Source organism: Mirounga angustirostris, unplaced genomic scaffold, assembly GCF_029215605.1.
Source record: "Mirounga angustirostris isolate CCGP_5_RB_7025 unplaced genomic scaffold, mMirAng1.0.hap1 SCAF_6, whole genome shotgun sequence".
NCBI classification, from domain to species: Eukaryota; Metazoa; Chordata; class Mammalia; order Carnivora; family Phocidae; genus Mirounga; species Mirounga angustirostris.
This window is the reverse complement of record NW_026991714.1, coordinates 86,143,580-86,161,527: the sequence shown is the minus strand read 5'-3', so window position 1 is coordinate 86,161,527 and position 17,948 is coordinate 86,143,580. Positions and strand designations below refer to the sequence as shown.

General features: G+C 50.6%; 1 protein-coding gene and 1 long non-coding RNA gene across 4 annotated transcripts in view; one reads left to right on the top strand and one right to left on the bottom strand.

The window, feature by feature from the left end:
• The window catches only part of CAPN9 (calpain 9), a 42,368-nt gene that overhangs the window by 23,777 nt on the left and 643 nt on the right, over positions 1-17,948 (top strand). For all 3 annotated transcript variants that reach the window (XM_045876213.1, XM_045876212.1, XM_045876211.1), the window contains 11 exons: positions 145-305; positions 1,277-1,434; positions 1,604-1,812; positions 4,618-4,654; positions 5,727-5,807; positions 7,813-7,870; positions 9,527-9,591; positions 10,081-10,149; positions 10,433-10,511; positions 12,462-12,578; positions 15,444-15,508. In XM_045876213.1, the coding sequence (XP_045732169.1) occupies positions 145-305; positions 1,277-1,434; positions 1,604-1,812; positions 4,618-4,654; positions 5,727-5,807; positions 7,813-7,870; positions 9,527-9,591; positions 10,081-10,149; positions 10,433-10,511; positions 12,462-12,578; positions 15,444-15,508 (1,099 nt within the window). The remainder of the gene's footprint in view (positions 1-144; positions 306-1,276; positions 1,435-1,603; positions 1,813-4,617; positions 4,655-5,726; positions 5,808-7,812; positions 7,871-9,526; positions 9,592-10,080; positions 10,150-10,432; positions 10,512-12,461; positions 12,579-15,443; positions 15,509-17,948) is intronic.
• Positions 8,706-16,416, bottom strand: LOC135364757 (uncharacterized). Its single transcript, XR_010412435.1, has 3 exons — positions 15,911-16,416; positions 15,324-15,373; positions 8,706-11,337 (listed from the first exon to the last, which is right to left on the bottom strand). It is a non-coding gene; the product is annotated as an uncharacterized LOC135364757 (long non-coding RNA).

Genomic DNA, 17,948 nt, shown 5'->3' with positions numbered 1-17,948 from the left:
GTCTGCCCACATGTGAGTTCTCCTCCATCCTTGAGGACAGGTGCGGGCACTCACTACCGGTTGGTTAGATGATTAAGCGAATGAATGGATCATGGCATCACCATCACTTCCTATGGAGAATGGTGTCTCTCCACCTTGTTGCAGGATGGCGTTTAGGGACTTCAAGGCCCACTTTGACAAAGTGGAAATCTGCAACCTCACTCCTGACGCCCTGGAGGAGGATGCTCTCCACAAGTGGGAGGTGACGGTCCATCAAGGAAGCTGGGTGCGGGGCTCCACGGCCGGGGGCTGCCGCAATTTCCTGGGTTGGTAATCTGTTTGTCACTCTCTCTGTCATTGCCAAGTGTCCAGTGCAGTCTGGGGGACATCAGCAGGTCAGCGCCAGGACCCTAGAGAAAGCCTGAGTGTGGAGTTAGTAGGATTTCCGGGATGGCTGGTGAGGGCTGCAGAGATGTAGCTGGAAGTCAGATAAGAATTGCTCGGGGAAACTCTTGTTTGGTCACTTAGGTTATCTCCCATGACAAGTAATAGAAAGCACAACTCATGCTAGTTTAGCAATTCAAAGAATTTTTTCCTTGCATAGCTGAAAAGTTCAGAGAAGTAGGGTGGGCTTCAGGCATAGTTCCATCAACTCATTGGTCTGGAATTCTCTGCTCTGTCCTCTTTCCTCTGTTGACTTCTTCCTCAGTCTGGATTTCTTTATAGTCACAGGAGGGCTGCCAGCACCATCCAGGACTTCCTGAGCCCTCACTTGTTCACAGGGTCATCCAACGAAAGGCCCCAACTTCCCTCTAACTGGGAATTCCTTGTACCCATATTGCCTGGTGAATGCTTCAGGCTGATTGGATTTGTTCCAACTGTCCGCAGCAAGAGGGACTAGGATGAACCAATCAGCGTTCACGCTTGGAGCTGGGAGTGGGGTGGATTCTGCTCACACTGCACAACCAGAGGGGCACAGCACTCTCCTCTGAAATATCACAAAGGAAAAATAAGATGGAGCAAATGGGAGACCCAGAAGAATGTCTTTATAAGCTGCATGGGAAATGGCTCAAGAGAAGGTGGAGTTGAAGGGGGAGCACTTGGCCTTCTCACCGGGGTTACGGGAAGTAGAGCACAAGGGCCATCGGAACAGGGAGAGAAGAAATGAATGACTTTCTCAGGTTTGGGAGGATGTGGTGGGGGTGGATGGAGCGTGTGGTGTGTGTGTGTGTGTGTGTGCATGTCTTTTGTGGTTTTTTTAAGGAAGATGAAATAATTCACCTCTTTCAAAGGGCAGATACCTTCTGGACCAATCCACAAATAAAATTGTCCCTGACTGAGAAAGATGAGGGGCAGGAGGACTGCACCTTCCTCGTAGCCCTGATGCAGAAAGATCGAAGGAAACTCAAGAGGTTTGGAGCCGACATGCTGACCATTGGCTACACCATTTACCAGGTGGGTAGGAACTAAGCCACTCTTCGGAGCCCACTGCCTAAGGTGCTGGACTCTCAGCTCCTCCTTGGCCACATGCCCAAGACTCAGTGGCCAGTCCCCCAACTGTGTCCAAATACCCAAAACCAACGGCCCTCCGTATAGAATCAACCCCATTATGCTTCCATTGCAGAGCCCTGGCAAAGACGAGCATCTGAACAAAAACTTCTTCAGGTACAATGCTTCCCAGGCCAGAAGCAAAACGTTCATCAACCTGAGAGAAGTCTCCGACCGCTTCAAATTGCCCCCTGGGGAATACATCCTGATTCCCAGCACTTTTGAGCCCCATCAGGAAGCCGATTTCTGCCTGAGGATCTTTTCAGAGAAGAAAGCCATCACCCAGTGAGTAACAGGCTCAAGAATTCCTCTTCATTTAGTGGCTCAGTCCCTGGGAAGTCACAGGAGACTGTTGGAGCCATGACCCCTTTCTGCCCTTCTCCACGATCCACCTGAGAAACCAGGAGGGTTTCTTAACCCATTTGCAAAGCAGGATATGTTTCCATTTTGGTTCTGCTCCTTCCTTCCCTCGAACAAGCCACTGAAAAGCTGTTCTCTCCAACCACTCCCAGAATCATGCTCACCAGACCCTCTCGGGTGGAGCCCTTCATTTTCCAGACCCTATTTTCAAGAAATCTCTGGAGTGGGACCCACAATTAGAAGTGCTAGACTCATTTTTGAACACAGTGAAGGGGATGACTATTACAAGTTTCCTAAATGACCCGTTCTTTCAGCTTCAGTTTAAATAAATGTGGCCAAATTGTTTGGGGTTGGTCTCAGCCTATGGGCAGCGATGCCATCAACTAGGAATGCCCGAGAGAACTCACCTGGGCCTGTACTTCCTGTGGTGAACCCCCAAAGACGTTTCCCCAACCAGAGCCAACGTTGAGGCCAGACTGACCCTTGTGGATCTTTTTAGGATTGCAAGATGTATCTCGGCAACAACCCAAGGAACTTTGAAAAGACAAGGTTTATTACTTACAGGTTCTGGAGGGTACATGGCACACCTGGGGCCACAGAGTGATGTCCTGAGTAGAGAGAGAGAGAGAGAGAGTACACAGGCCTGGGGTTCTGCCTTTATTGGGGTCGAGGGTAGGCCCCTAAGTTTTCGCAGGCTCCTTATTGGTGAACTTCAAACATAAAAGCAGGAATTAAAGTGCTTGAAGGAAAATCAAGCAGTGGGCCAAGTGGTCTACCAGAGCTTTTTTAAAAAAGAGGGAACCTCGTGGGTAGGGTGGCTGGGCTTTGTATCTAGCTGTGTAGCTGGCTGTGTGTTTGAGATGAATGTCTTTGAAATAGATGCCTCGACGGTCAAAAACTTAATGCCAGGCACTTACACTACAATCAAAAAAGCTAATTGTCAAGTGCTTACACTACACAAGTCTGCCTTCTATTTTATATACCCGACATTCTGCCACCTCCCCCTTTGCAGTGTCTTAGCAAAATTATTTTGTGTTAGATACTTCTATGAAAAGTTTCCCATTACTACCCTTTGCCATTGGTTGCTCTATGGCAGAGGGAAAAAAAATGGTACAAGATACTAGCATCCACTTCTTTTCCCAGTAGAGACACTCTAGAGATCGCAGAGAATGGCCAAATTGGCTAATTCTGCATTTGAGCTAGATCAATCCCCAACTAGGGACCAGCCTTAGATAACAAGATGGAGCCAGCTGTGAGTTCATGGCCTCTGGTTTTATCTTTTGTTTAGTGGGTTAAGATTGGATTGGCGGCAGGCGTTGAGAATACCCCCAGTTGTCCAGTCTGGTTGGGTTTCCCAAGCTGATTACAAAAGCTATGGTTCCTTCTCCTCAGCTAAATAGAAGCAATTAAAGATCTTTCTTTAATTTTTGAAAATTCTGCTGGAGAGTTGATCTCCAGTCTTCTCCCAGATACTGGTACAAGCTGAGGATGGATCTGCTCACACAAAAGCACCCACACGAAAGTCGTGCAGACTGACTGCTCTTGTGGGCAAGAAGAACAAGAGAGGAGAAGCCAGGCTGTACCTGCCCCACACCTGTGTTCCCTGACCCAGCAGTGGGGCACAGTCCGAGTCCTGGGCATTTGTAGATGGTTCGACGTGGCAAAGCTAAGCCCATACTCACGCTTGCCCCCAAATGAGGTCCTTTAATCTGCTATGATCTGGAACATAAGCACCAGCTTTGTAGCTCAGTGATTGAAGAACCACATGAAGCTTTATTTCCACTGGCTTCGTCCTCATGAGATTATCCTAAATAACCTCTGAAAAGCGTTCTGTTGTGTGTGCCCAGGGGATAAGGAGGAGGGGAGAACTAACCTAGTTCCATCTTAATGTTTGCTTGTTGGTATCCCCTTTGACGTTTTAGCAGTTTTTCTTGGGGAGTGCTTCGTGTTTACTCTGTAAGATTAGATTCTTCCAAATGTTTTAGCATCACCGAAAGCTAAAGCCTGGTCCTCTTCTCAATATTACCACTTCCCAAACACTATAGGTTCCCTTAAATATGTGAACAGGGAAATAAACATTTCCATTGTTTGTCCTCTTTTCCCCAGACATAAGCACACACACACAGCCTACCCCCGACACCCACAGTGAGAGCAGGGATTCACTTCCTCGGGGAGGGGCCAGGGGTAAAGGATGGAGCTTTTGGAGGGAATTTTAAGTTCTGACTCAACTTGCTCTATAATCTTTTCCAATTCCCCCAGAAATAATTCACCCTCAGTAGACTGAATGATGGTGTCCAAGGAACTGAATCTCCTTTGGGGATGTAGAGCTCATGGGGCATATTTAATGAATCTGCTTCACTTGTGGATCCTCTAGGATTCTGCTAGCCTATGTAACGCTTCATAAATATCCCTTGTTATAGGGCATCCAGGAAACAGGGGTGGCAGCTGGTTCAGTTTCTTTTACTTCTAGAAGTTTAGAACTTACAAGTTTTCCTTGCCGATGGCTCAATTGCCTCCCTCTTATTTTCATGCCCAGCAGGGTCTGAGTAATAAGGGGGAGGAGAGGGAGGTCAGTGCAGGGGGTCTGCGGCCCCTGTGAAAGGTAAACCTCATGGAAAAAGAAGGGCTTCAATGGGCCAGAAACTTCCACTACCTCTGGGTCCTTGGGTGCTGCAGATCCTAGAGAGGAAGTTAATCCACAAGTAAGCCAGCGTGTTTTCTGCCCCCCAGGGACATGGATGGGGACGTGGACATTGAACTTCCGGAGGTGAGCCTTCGTAGGGTACTCTGGAGGGTGGGGTTCAGTGACTGTCCCGAAAGTTCCCTTCAATCACAGTGTCATTCAGAGCTTTGAAGTTCAGGGAATGGTTTATCTGCGATCCGGTGAGTACCTTGATTCCAACCTCGTGGGGGACACTCCTTCTACCTTCTAAGGCTCTCATGTCCCACCAGGATGGGGCATGGGAACGAGGTAGGTGCCCTGAAGAAAGCTTTGTTTGGACCAGTGTTTCTCTGTGCACGATGTTTCTTCACCATGAAATTGCAAACATGATTTTGTCCAACTCGCTCTGTTCCGAGAGTTGGGTGCTGCTTCTGAAGGGGGTGGGATGTCTTTAAAATGCATTCGGTTTAAGAAAAATAATCAAGAAGAAAATGAGAGTGGCTAGTAGATTCCCTGACAGTGGACTTGGAGGAACACGGGACTTCCTCCCTACCATATGTGTATTGGTAGGAGGCAGAGGGAGTGGGTTTTATACTTGTCCAAGGGCTGTAAGACTTTGAAGAGGTGCTGAGGTGTACCTGGGACAGTGTGACGCTTCCAAAGTCAGCACTGATCTGCACAAAACAAAACTAAAACACCCAAAGCATTTGCTGAGCTCGTTCCATGCGCTAGGCCCAGGCCTGCCTGCTAGAGACAGACTGCGGCCTACAGAGATTTCACCACCTGTCAAGACAGATGGTTCAGCAAGTAATTACAGCTGAGAGTGGTGAGGAGTCTGATAGAGGAGGTGCAGGGAGCCGTGGCCACCCTGGCTGGGACCCCAGCTCGGTCAGGACTCCAGCCTCCCTTAGCGCGCTTATCTGCTAATGTCCCCCCTGATTGGTCCTTCCAGATTCTCCCGCTGAAGAGCCTTCACAAGGAATCCGACTGCCATTCTTAATGCTCCAGGCAGTGGCCACTTCTGGCCCCTCCTCACCGCAGTGAGGTCCCAGCCTCTCCCGTGGGACCACAAGGTCTCCTGTGCGCGCCTCTTTTTCTTGGTATTTCTTTGGGATAATCGTAAACGCCAAGTGTCTTTTCTGTGCATCCCATGTAAGTTCCTCTGGTTTCTTTTTAGCCTCCGAAGCCGACTCCACCTGGCCAGGAGACAGAGGAGGAACTGCAGTTCCGGGCCCTGTTTGAACAAGTTGCGGGTGAGGTAGGGCTGACTGCAGGCTGCCCTTGGCCTTGACCCCCTGCAGTCACCTAAGAAGGGGCCTGGTTTCCTCCACAGCCCAGGGATGCAGTAAGGTGTTTGTCAGCAGCACTTCCCAGAGGCCTGGTGGAGCTAGAGCCAACGAGAGGCCAGGCCTGATCATTTGGGAGGCTCTAAAGACCGCCTCCCCCACCGCACCCCTCCTGCCGGGCTGCCACCGTTGGTGGGACAAGGGCCCCCAAAGGAGCTCAGCCCGGCCCAGGGGCTTTCTGTGGAAGGCTAGAGGAAGCCTTGAAGAGGTGGCTCATTGCACCCTGTCCACAAACCACTGCTTTTAGAATGTTCTCTCTGCTCTGGTGGAAGGTGGTATTGTTCGGGGACGTCACCATGAAATTGCAAACATGATTTTTGTCCGGTAACATCAGCGGCATGGCTAGGTTTGGCAGTTCAGGCCAGGGCAGCCACTGGGGAAGGAGAGGATCTGTCTCTCGCCTCCTGCTCTCCGACCCCGACCCCGTTCTTGCCCCCTCGGTTGTCAGCTTGTTTGTTGGGGGCCCTGGCCACTCTTGGGGGCCCTAGGTATCCCTCGCCCCAGGCTCCGTTCTCCTAGAAACTGCCCCACCTGTGCTCCCTCGTAGCCATAAATAAAATTAGCCTGATTGACCATTTCATGGTGGGTGCTGATGACTCCATTTGGTTCCTTCCCCTGCCAGGGCTCCTGAATCATAAAAGAGGTGGGACACCTGCACCAGGGCGGGGGGAGCCCTGATGGTGGGATTTCAAGCAGTGTAAGAACTAGCAGGGCAGGGAGACCTGGGGACTGCAGTCTGGGTGGAGAAAAATGGGGACTCGTGTGACTTACTTTGTGTAAGCCACAGCAGGCAAGGTGGCCATCTGCTCTTCCCAGGGCGGCCTGCAGCCCCGGGCAGGGTGGAGCAGGGCTGGGCGGGATAGGAACGCCAAACGTCCAGCTCTGGGTGCTGGCTGGAAGACCGGCCTGGATGAGCTCCTCCTCACGGCTGAGGAGGGACAGAAGTTGCCAGAAATGGAGACCCAGGTTTGGAAGAGAAGTGAGGGAATGTTGCAGGAGATTCTTTCCAACTTTACTAATGACCAAAAAGCACCTGTAGAATCAGCTCGCTGGTTCCAGTCCTGCTCTTCTTCGGACTGGCCTGATGGCTCAGACGTGTGGCTCCACCTCTGGCCTGCTCTGTCCCAGGGGGGCTTGGGCTGCATCAGCGATTCTCCTCTAGGGCTGAACACCCCAAACCCCGTTCCCCAGGCCTCAGAAGCTCCAGGGGTGGAACCTGGGCAGGCGCATATGGAAATAACTTCTTAGGTGACTGTTTCGCACCACTAGCTCAAAACCCTGGACCAAAGGAGCCCTGAGTCCGTGCTACTCAAACTGTCATACACATAACCCTTGCCAGAGCATCCTGGGAAAATGCCGATTTCCTCCCCAGAAGGTCTGGGGAAGGGCCTGAAACTCTACAATTCTGACAAGCTTCTAAGGACCCTGGATGCTGAGATCTCGTGGACTTAGTGGACGGCCCGAGATCAGTGGTTCTGAAAACACCCTACAGGTTTTGAAAAGAATCCATGGGACATCCTCCCAGTCTTCTGATTGAAATGGTCCCTGGAGTGAGCTCCCAGCGCGGAGTGAGCCCCCAGGGTGGGCATTTTTAATACTCTCCAGGCGGTTCTGCTGTGCAGGGGCTTGGAGACCCAGACACGAAAGTCCTCCAACAGAAGCGCCACGTGGGGAGCTTTAGCTCAGGGGGTAGGGACGCTTGCCTCCCCTGGCCCAGTTTTTCCATCCTTTCTGGGCTGGGCATGTGAGTCCCTGAGAAGTTAAGCAGGCTACAGTCATGGGAAATGGGTACATGGGCCCGCAGCTGGGTCCTTGAGGGCCGGGCTTGTCGCTTGAGCCCAATCAAGCTCAGAACTAGAAGCAACTAACAAAGAAGGCGCTAAGGGCCATAAAAAGCAATTGTCTCTCCTTCAACAGGACATGGAGGTGACAGCGGAGGAACTGGAATATGTTTTAAATGCTGGGCTGCAAAAGAGTAAGTGCTCATCCCCCCCCCCATCGGGGACCCCAGGGCTCCTCTGGAGGGGACGTGTGACCTGTGACCTCATGCTGCCTGGCTCTCCTCCAGCTCCTCCAGGCTCCCTGCTCTCCAGGGCTGACTTTGGGTAGACTTTCAAAATAGCTTTCATTGCTTATTTCCTGATTACGAGAACGATGCCCATTATGGGAGAAAATTACATAAAAATGCAAAAAAGCCTAAAGACAAAGACAGAAGCCACCAATAATCTAACCACCCATAGATAACTGCTGTTGAGATATGTGTGTGTGTATCATGTGTCGTTGGTGTGTCTCTCAGGGTGTGCATATCTGTACACACACACAACTGCCATTAAATTGTACATACAATTTTGTTAATGTAACAGCTTTGAGACATAATTCACATACTATACAATTCACCCACCACGGTTTTTAGTGTGTTTGCAACATTGTGCAACCATCACCACAACCAGTTTTGGAACATTCCATCACTCAAAAACTATACCCAGGAGCAGTCACTCCCCACCTCCCCCAGGCCCTGAAACAACTGATCTACTTCCTGTCTCTATAGACTTGCCGATTCTGGACTTTTCATATAAAAAGAATTATGTGGGGTGCCTAGGTGGTTCGGTCGGGGAAGCACCTGCCTTCGGCTCAGGTCATGATCCCAGGGTCCTGGGATCGAGGCCCGCATCGGGCTCCCTGCTCGGCGGGAAGTCTGCTTCTCCCTCTCCCGCTCCCCCTGCTTGTGTTCCCTCTCTCACTATCTCGCTCTCAAATAAATAATTGTGGTTTTTTAATTAAAAAATAATAAAAATAAAAAGAATCATGTAATAGGTGATCCTAAGTGACTTCTTTCACTTAGCATAACGTCTTCAAGATTTATCCACGTTGGAGTGTTTGCCAGGACTCTTCAATCCTTTTTATGGCTGGGTAATATTTCATTGTAGGAGTATACCAGGTTTTGTTTCTCCATTCCTCGCGGATGGCCATGAGGGTTGTTGCCACTCTCTGGCCGTTATGAATAATGCTGCTGTGACCATTCATGAACGAGTCACCTGTGTGGACATTTCTCTTGGGTATATACCTCGGACAATTGCTGCCTTACACGGTAACTCTGTACTTCCTGTTTTAAGGAACCATCCGACTGTTTTCCAAAGTGACTCTTTTACGAGCGGTGTACGAGTGTTCAAGGTTCTTCAATAATTGCAAATCCTGCCTTTTAAACTGACTTTTTATGAGCATTTCCGCAGATCATTAAATGTGCTTCAGAAACATGGTTCTTAAGGACCGTGTAACAATCCATCCTTCGCACATAACCTTTTCTGCTCCTACCCTTCCATTGGTCATCTATGTCATCTCTAAATTTTTGCCATTATACATAACCAGATGATAAAGATGTTAAATTGTAATTCTTGGCTTGGGATTCTTAAAACTAGGATAAGTGAATGGAAAGATCTTCCCGTTTTTTATATTGTGCAGTGTTGCCTTCCCAAAGGCCATGTCAGTTTCTGCTCTCACCAGCAGCCTGAGAGTGAGCACGTCTCCCCCTCACCAACCCCGGGATCTGACCACGCTCTTGGACTTCCAGCAGCCGGCAATAGGCTTATCTTATCCCATGTCCAATGAATTCTGCTTTCATGTGTGATTTCAGAAAAGGACCTCCAATTCAAGAAACTAAGCCTGACTTCCTGTAAAAACATCATTTCTCTAATGGATGTATCCTTCCAATCTGTGGGCAGAAAGGGCTGTGTTTTCCTGTCGTGCAGACCCTCTTAGAATGTGGCACCTTTAACCGGTAGGATAGTCTTCTTCTCGGGGAACATCCAAAGACCAGGCAGCCCCTAGAACTGGAACAGAATCAAGAGGCACAGACTGTCCAGTGGAGGGGGGGATGCTTTTGGAGGGACTTGGGGTGCCACTTGGGGGGTCTTGTTGCCACTTTGGGGTCCCAGCTAAGGGAATAATAAGGGAATGTTTTTATTGTACTTTCTCGAACTTGCTGGTGCCATCCCCATCTTACCTCTGCCATTTCCCCTCTTCAGAGATGCGTGGTTTGATAGTTAAGCCACCTCCCTAGGAGCCCTGACTCTGCCACCTGTCCCCCAGGCCAGCCGGTTGCCCCTCCATCCCTAAAGTCCCGCGAGGCACCTTGGGTTGAGACCCTGCTCATCTTCCTTCCTTCCTTCCTTAACGTGCTCGGCACAGACCAGTGGCAACGGGAAGCTAGAGTTCGGGGAGTTCACAGTGTTCTGGGACAAGCTGAAGAAGTGGACAGTACGTGATCCCGCCGGGCAGGGCCTCTGGGGATTGCGCCAGCCTGGAGCAGGAGGGGGTCTTCAGCGGCCAAGGGAAAGGGCTGAAGGGAAGGAATTGTGATGCAATTCCCCAGTTCCCTTCTCCTGCTTATAGAAGTACCCCAGAGCTTGCCCCCGGAAGGGAAAGGAAAGCAAAAGGTGGAGGAGCCTCTCTTCCTGTCCAGGCTGTATGCAGTTACTGTCAAAGGTGGTGCCTTCGGGTACCCTCCCTCTGGTTCTCAATGCCTCTGTCCTCCCCACAGAACCTTTTCCTTCAGTTCGACACTGACAAGTCGGGCACCATGTCTTCCTACGAGCTGCGGAGCGCCCTGAAAGCCGCAGGTAAAGCAAAGCCTGGGAGGTCAAGTGTGGGCTGCGCATGGCCAGGGACTGTGGACGGCCCCTTGCTTCTCATGCCCTACGAGGTGGCCGGTCTTTGACCCGAGTTCATGCTTCTTGAGGGCACAGCCCTGTGAGCGCCAGGGCCAGGCCTCAGGCTCAGGACTCGCTCGCCCACGCCAGGGCCGTGTTTTAAACCACTGTGTGGACATTGGCAGGAATCTGTAAAATGGATCCACTAAGGGTGAACTTAGCCTGACCCCCTCTGCCACCTCTGGCCAAGTTTTCTGGCCGAGCAGAGGTACATGTGACCCTTTGGTGGCAAGCCGCAGTGCCCCCAAACCTCTAATTGCTGCTTTCGGAGGGTGATGACCATGGATGAGGCAGGGCGTGCCCGATCCCATGATTCAGGGTCGGGGAACGGAGCTCCTCTGCCACCTGCAGCCCTGTCCCTGGCCTTGTCCCCGGCTTTGTCCCCAGCAGACAGAACCCAAACCAGATGGTAGTCACGGTTTATATCAGCTCTGTACACAAAGGATGGGAGCCAGGTGGTGTCCCTCGCCCTCTGGCAGTCACCACCAGGGCACCCCGAGTCTCTGGGGCTCTGCCGTCCTGGGCTCACAGCCGTGGTTCTGAGGCCACTGCAGCCCCCAGCCCCTGCCAAGTTGCGTGGTGTTTCTCACAAAGCGTGCTTCACAGACATGCCCCCTGGGCCCTGCCAGAGCTTAGAATCGGGTTCCCTCCCAGGTGAGCCAAACATCTGGAAACATCGTCAGCTTCATGGTCTGATAAAGGGACAGAATGTCCAAAATCGGGACCATCTTGGGTCCTACGAAAGGGAGGAAAAAAACCAAGGTTAGTTATAAAGTGGAAAATACCACAGAGGAGGAGGGCCTGATTTTCTTAAGGGCTGGTGACCGTGTTTCTAGGGGAGGAGGATGGAGCAGAGGGGCAGACGTGGGGGGCAGGAGGGTGCCCTGCTCTCCCCTCCTCCAGCCCCATGGAGAGCACATGCTAGGATCTGGGGTATCACCAAGAACCGACACCACTGGCTGGCTCCAGAAACCGCTCCCAGTGTCTGACTAGCCTCCTCTTCTGTCTGGGATTGGGACTAAGGAGCAGGGAAGACCTGGGTAGACGTCTAAGCAGTACATTGAATGTTCCCTGGGAAGTGAGCATGTAGACTAAAGTCAAGGGGGGGATCCCTAGGATGTAGGTTAGACATTGAAGCATTAAATATTGGATCTAAAGTGACTTTACCTCTAAAGCCCTCATTTAACCAATAAGGACAGGAATCCCAGAGAAGCAAAGCAGACCGCCTCTGGCTCAGCCTGTGTGGATGAATGAGCCCCTGCCCCAGGGGGTCACTCACCTGGGGCAGGAGCATCCCTTCTAGAAACACGATTTCCAGAGCCCTCAACACCTTTGGGTTAAAGTGCTCTCCAGAAGGGGAGGTGGGGGAGAAGGGGTGGGAGTAGGGCTCAGACACCATCCGGCTAAGTTCCCGCAAGTGAGGCTTCCTGAAAAGTCAGCAAGATACAACGGGTAGGTGAATGTCAAAACCAAGAGCATGGGACGCCTGGGTGGCTCAGTCATTAAGCGTCTGCCTTCGGCTCAGGTCATGATCCCGGGGTCCTGGGATCGAGCCCCGCATCGGGCTCCCTGCTCCGCGGGGAGCCTGCTTCTCCCTCTCCCACTCCCCCTGCTTGTGTTCCCTCTCTTGCTATGTCTCTATCTTTCAAATAAATAAATAAAATCTTTAAAAAAAAATCATTAAAAAACCAAGAGCATGACCTCACAAGTCCACCAGCATCCCTCCTGATGGAGACGCACACTGTCACGCTGCATCCACGCTGAGGACGGGGAGCCCACCTGCTGACTGGATGTGCCCCAAAGGTGCGCCCCATGGGGCCCAGCCAGGACCAGTTCTGTATCTCCTCCCCGGCCCCACAGGCTTCCAGCTGAGCCATCACCTCCTGCAGCTGATCGTCCTCAGGTACGCGGACGAGGGGCTCCAGCTCGGCTTCGATGACTTCCTCAACTGCCTTGTCCGGCTGGAGAACGCGAGCCGTGAGTGGCTGGTGGGGCTGCGCCCCCTGGGTCCCGAGGGGGGTCCCCGTCCCCTCAGTTCCCTTCCAAGAGTGGGTGACAGCCAGCCAGCCATAAATCCTGGCGACAAGAGGCTCTGTCGTGTGATCTCTGCCATGTGCGTGGTTAGATGAGGGGTGGGGGTGTGGGAGTCTTCTTTGCCGGGCCGTCCTTAAGAATCTTCTCATCCACGGCCTCTGGGTTCGGGCCACTCCGCTTGCTGAGTCATCCTCCGCGTGTACACTTGCAGTGTCCTTGCAGGACAGGTTGGGGGGGTGGGTTCCGCCTCCTATCTGAGGGAAGGTCTGATCCGGGGTCAAATCCATCATAGCCCATAGAATCAGAGGAGTCTCTCTCTCTCCCTCGTCTTCTCTTTCCTCCTCTGTTCCCCTCCCTCCACCCTACCTTTGTGGGTTTTTTTGTTTGTTTGTTTGTTTTTTAAAGATTTTTTATTTATTTATCTGAGAGAGAGAATGGGAGACAGAGAGCATGAGAGGGGGAGGATCAGAGGGAGAAGCAGACTCCCTGCCGAGCAGGGAGCCCGATGCGGGACTCGATCCAGGGACTCCAGGATCATGACCTGAGCTGAAGGCAGTTGCTTAACCAACTGAGCCACCCAGGTGCCCCTACCTTTGTGTTTTTTAAGCCCTAGATGCTGACCTGGTTTTCCCAAACAAGATGTGTTACCCCAAGAAGAGAGAGAGAAATTACATGTAGGGATCCTTAGAGCACGCAGTTTGTGATCACACTGTCACCAAGTTGAAGCTGAACGAAGCGCATCCAGGGGCCTGGAACCCAGCACCAGGGTGACCACCATGATTGGGGGCAGGGGAGAGAAATGTGTTGGTGCCCAGCGCCCTGCACACCTGAGGATGCCCATGCTTGGTTTCACGCTTCAGTGTCACCATCTTGAATCTTCATCATTTTTTAACAAAGGCTCCCACATTTCCATTCTGCGCTGGGCCCCATGAAATATGGACCTGTCCTACTTGGCATTTTCTAAAGGATGTTTGCCAGGTGACCTCAAGGACTTGCTAAACCAAGGCAGGGCCTGTGATCCTCGGGTCTACCGTGCCAGAGGTCCCTTTGCTTCTTTTGTGACACTTGTGTTCTACATGTGATTACCTGTCCCCAGGCTGTAATCCCCGGGAAAACTGCACTTAGGGGACAAGTGAGGCTTATGGGTGGGCTGATCATGATGACTTGAGAGAGGCAAGCAGGTGCTGAAGGGCCTTGCACGCCAAGCCAGGAGGCTGGGCTTTCTCTAGGTGGTTACCACTAGCTAGTAAGAGGTGCGTTTTAGAAAGGCCCCCCTGAAAGGTAGTCACTTACTAGAATTACACAGTGGTCAAAACGGACCTAAAAAGAATGAGATTTGGTAGCTTCTCTTCTCTCAGCTGCCCCTGTCCTTTCTAAATCCTCTCAGCCTGATCCTTCCCAGCAGGGGGTTCTCAGCTTGTTCTTACAAAATCGAGGAATATTAGGGAGAAGGCACTTTGGGCTTAACACCATCCTACTCCAGGATCCTCTCCTTAGATCCACCACCTGGAGAACTTTTTAAAATACCAAGGCTAGGGCTTTACCCCAGGATTATTCAAACTTTTAATTCTCAAAATTTTTAATCAGACACTTGAATATAAGGAATAATAATCAGTCCCCATGGGCCCCACACCAGGGTTCCTAAACTTTACCACACATTACAACCCCTCCGGTAGCTTTAAAAAATTTCGATGACCTGGGGTTGGGGGGGTGGGCAAAATAGGGGAAGGGGATTCAAAGGAAAAAATGTTTTGTGATAACCAGGCTGCACAGGAGGCCAATTAATTAGAATCCAGGGGGTGGCACGCAGCATCGCTGTTTATAAAAATCCCCCAGATGGTTCCAGCGCCTTACACCAGCCTCAACAATCATCCTGCTAATCTTTCATATGTTCTTCTAACATATACTTTTTTTGAATTATTTGATAACAGAGCTCAGAAATTCAGTCCTTCCCTCTGTAAATATCTCTAACAGGTAGGCTTGTTTTCAGCACAGTGCTCATGCTGTCTGTACCCCCAACACACTTCTCAGTGAGCCCTCAACATCATCTAAGACCTGGCCCATGCTGAACTTCGCCAGGTCCTCTTTCCACGTTTGCTTGCTTGTCTAGGGATCTACTCACTGCACTTGGCTGTTGGGTTCTGTCTCTTTTGTTCTATGACAGTCCCCTCCCTTTTTGTTATATTTTTAAAGTTCCTGGGAGACTCTTAGGGGAAGCCAGACTTGACTGGCTTGGCCACTTCGATTAAAAGGGGAGACTGAGGCCCAGAGAGGAAAGTAGTTTTCAGTGCGTTAGCTGAGACGTCCAAATCAGCCAGCTCTCCATCCTCCCCCTGCTCCTCCTACATGTGCGGGCGCCTACAATGCTCACCTTCTCCTTAGGGACTCGTAGAGATTGAACGGCTTTCAAGACTTATGCAAAACTTCATGTACATGAGCTTTTTCTCTGGGGAGAAGGCCCGTGGATTACGAAGGACCTGTAGCTCCCCAAAAAGTTAGCACAGGGGAGATGTTTGGGGTCCAGGAGCTGGCCAGCTGACTGGCATATTGTAGAGGACAGCACGTGCCACCCAATGCTAAGGCCACCAGCTCTGCCATCCCAGGAATTCAAGCGCCTCTACCGTGTGACAGAAATCCCTGTGCAGTTGGCCTGAGTCTGGCCTGCCATTCCAGAAGATCCTTGCTTACCACCAGATGGAGCAGCTCCTCCACGGACTGCCCTGCAGGCCCCAAGGTCACTAGGAAAGAAAGAAACCTGTTGAAGGAACTGTCCCCACAATGATGCCTTTCTCGTGTCTCTCCTATTAGGGGTGTTCCAGGCTCTCAGTACGAAGAACAAGGACAAGGAGTTCATTCATCTCAACATAAACGAGGTATGATCCAGCCAGGGCTAGGCAGAGCCCCTGCTCTATAAATGTTTGCTGAATGCATGTGAAGATCACACTTAGCCACGGGCGTAATAACAACAATGAAACTGCTAATATTTTTTAGGTACTAGTCAGTTAGCAGCCAATGCAGTCGTTACAATAGTCCTGTGAGCTAAGGATTAACAGAATCCTCATTTGGCAGAAGTGGAAACTGAGACATAAAATGATTAATCACCTGGAACAGAGTGAGCAAGTAAACCCTGCCTTCTTCTTCTCTTCCTTCTGCTGTATGGGTTCCTCAGCCTGCCTGCCTTCTAGCTTCCCTTGCGCATGTTGTCCTGTGGGTCTCATGATTCTTGGGGGGGGGTGTGTGCATGCACATGCATGTATGCACATGTTTGCACTCACCTCAAAAACCCTGAGAAAGACACAACTTTTGCCAGTTACAGGGCTAACCACAGCAAAAATGATGGAGGGAAGAGCCTGGATCAGAGTCTCAGAGGCTTCGAAGAGGTGTCCCAGGTGTGGACCGTCCTGTCCCCACTGCCTAGAGTGCGGTCCGCAGACCAGCGGCGTGCGCATCACCTAGGGGAGCTGTTAGAAATGCAGAGTGCCACATAGTGATTATAGCCCACAAAACTGTTATAAACTTCAGAGTTGCTAAGAGACTACGTCTTAATTGTCCTAGCCAAACACAAAAAAGAAATTATAATCATGTGACCTGAAAGAGGTGTTAGCTAATCACATTGCAATATGTAAATACATATATAACACTTACACAGTGTTAATGTCAATTATATGTCAGTAAAATGAAGACAATAAAAAATTACACAAGCAAGAAAGGCAGAGTACCAAGCCCCACCCCGGACCTGCTGAATCAGATCTTGTTTTAGGAGGATCCCCAGTGATTCCTACACATACTAAAGTTTGAGAATGCTGGTTAGACATTCTCCTACCCAAAGGCAGGGAGGAAACTATAGAATGCCTCCCTTCACTGGTTCCCATGATTTCTTTCTTTTTTTTCTTTTAAAGATTTTATTTATTTATTTTGACAGAGAGAGACACAGTGAGAGAGGGAACACAAGCAGGGGGGAGTGGGAGAGGGAGAAGCAGGCTTCCCGCGGAGCAGGGAGCCCGATGCGGGGCTCGATCCCAGGACCCTGGGATCGTGACCTGAGCCGAAGGCAGATGCTTAACCGACTGAGCCACCCAGGTGCCCTGTTCCCGTGATTTCTATTGCCCATTTTTCTCCTTTCTTCCCCCGTGTCTTCCTGTCCAGCTTTGCTTTCCCTTGGACCTAACAGTAGCAAAGCCAGCAGCCCGAACCTCCTTCCCGTCTCTGAGCTCTTTCCCCTCCCCACCCTCTTCCACATTCACACCACAAACACTGGCTCATTTCCAAATTCAGTAGCAACTTTGGATTTGTGTTCCACTTTAATGACTATCAAGATAAAGAAGGTGATGACAGTATGTATTAAATGGGATGGAACATCCCCTTCTGTGCTTTGATTTTGATCAGTTCACCCGCTCTGCGCCTCAGTTTCCCCATCTGCAGAGAGATCAGGCCTTAATCTTACATCAAAAGTTTGGTGTCTAAAAAAATATCATGTAATTTGGCCACTTATTGTGATGCCTCATCACCAATGTTCTGTGTGTATCTCCGATCCCTGGATACACTGTGATTTCCCTGAGGACAGACACTGGGCATTTTCCTTTTCTAGTATTCTCTCTAAACTTCAAAGCACACAACACAATAAATATAACTCCTCTGACCGATAACCATATAAAACACCTGGGGGGTTCCAGAAAAAGATGTGCATAATCCAACTGGCCCCTTATGAAAACAAGAGGGACCCCTAGACCCAGATTTCTCAATTACATCAATATTTGGCCACTATTAAGCATGAAGAAAGGACAGTGGCCACCTGTCCAGAGTGCAGGGGTGAGTGGGCAGGTTTGGTACTCAACACTCTCTCCCAAAGGCTTCAACGAACGTACCAGAAGCGTGGAGGAAGCATTCTATTGCCTCAGAGTCAAGGGGTCACTTTCAAACCAAGTGTTCGTGGGCGGGGGGGCTGGAATGAGCTCTCTATCCTGTCCACCCTCCCCTCAACAGACCCAAGTCATCTGGTGTGAGCTCCTGCCCCGCCCACAGTTGTCCATCTCTAAGACAACAGGACAAATCTTCGAGTCTTCTCCCTCTTTCTCCCTTCGAGCCCATCATCCTCAACTCTGGCTGCACAGTAGGATCACCTAGGGAGATTTTAAAATCCCAATGGCTTGGCCATGACCCAAACCAATTAAGTCCAAATCTCTCGGGGTGGGGCCCAAGCATTGATATTTTTAAAATTCCCCCATGAGTCCAGTATGCAGCCAAGTTCAAGAGCCCCCTGTCATCCACCTAGGTAACAATCGGATCCTTGCCCCACCTACAGTTACTCTGCTA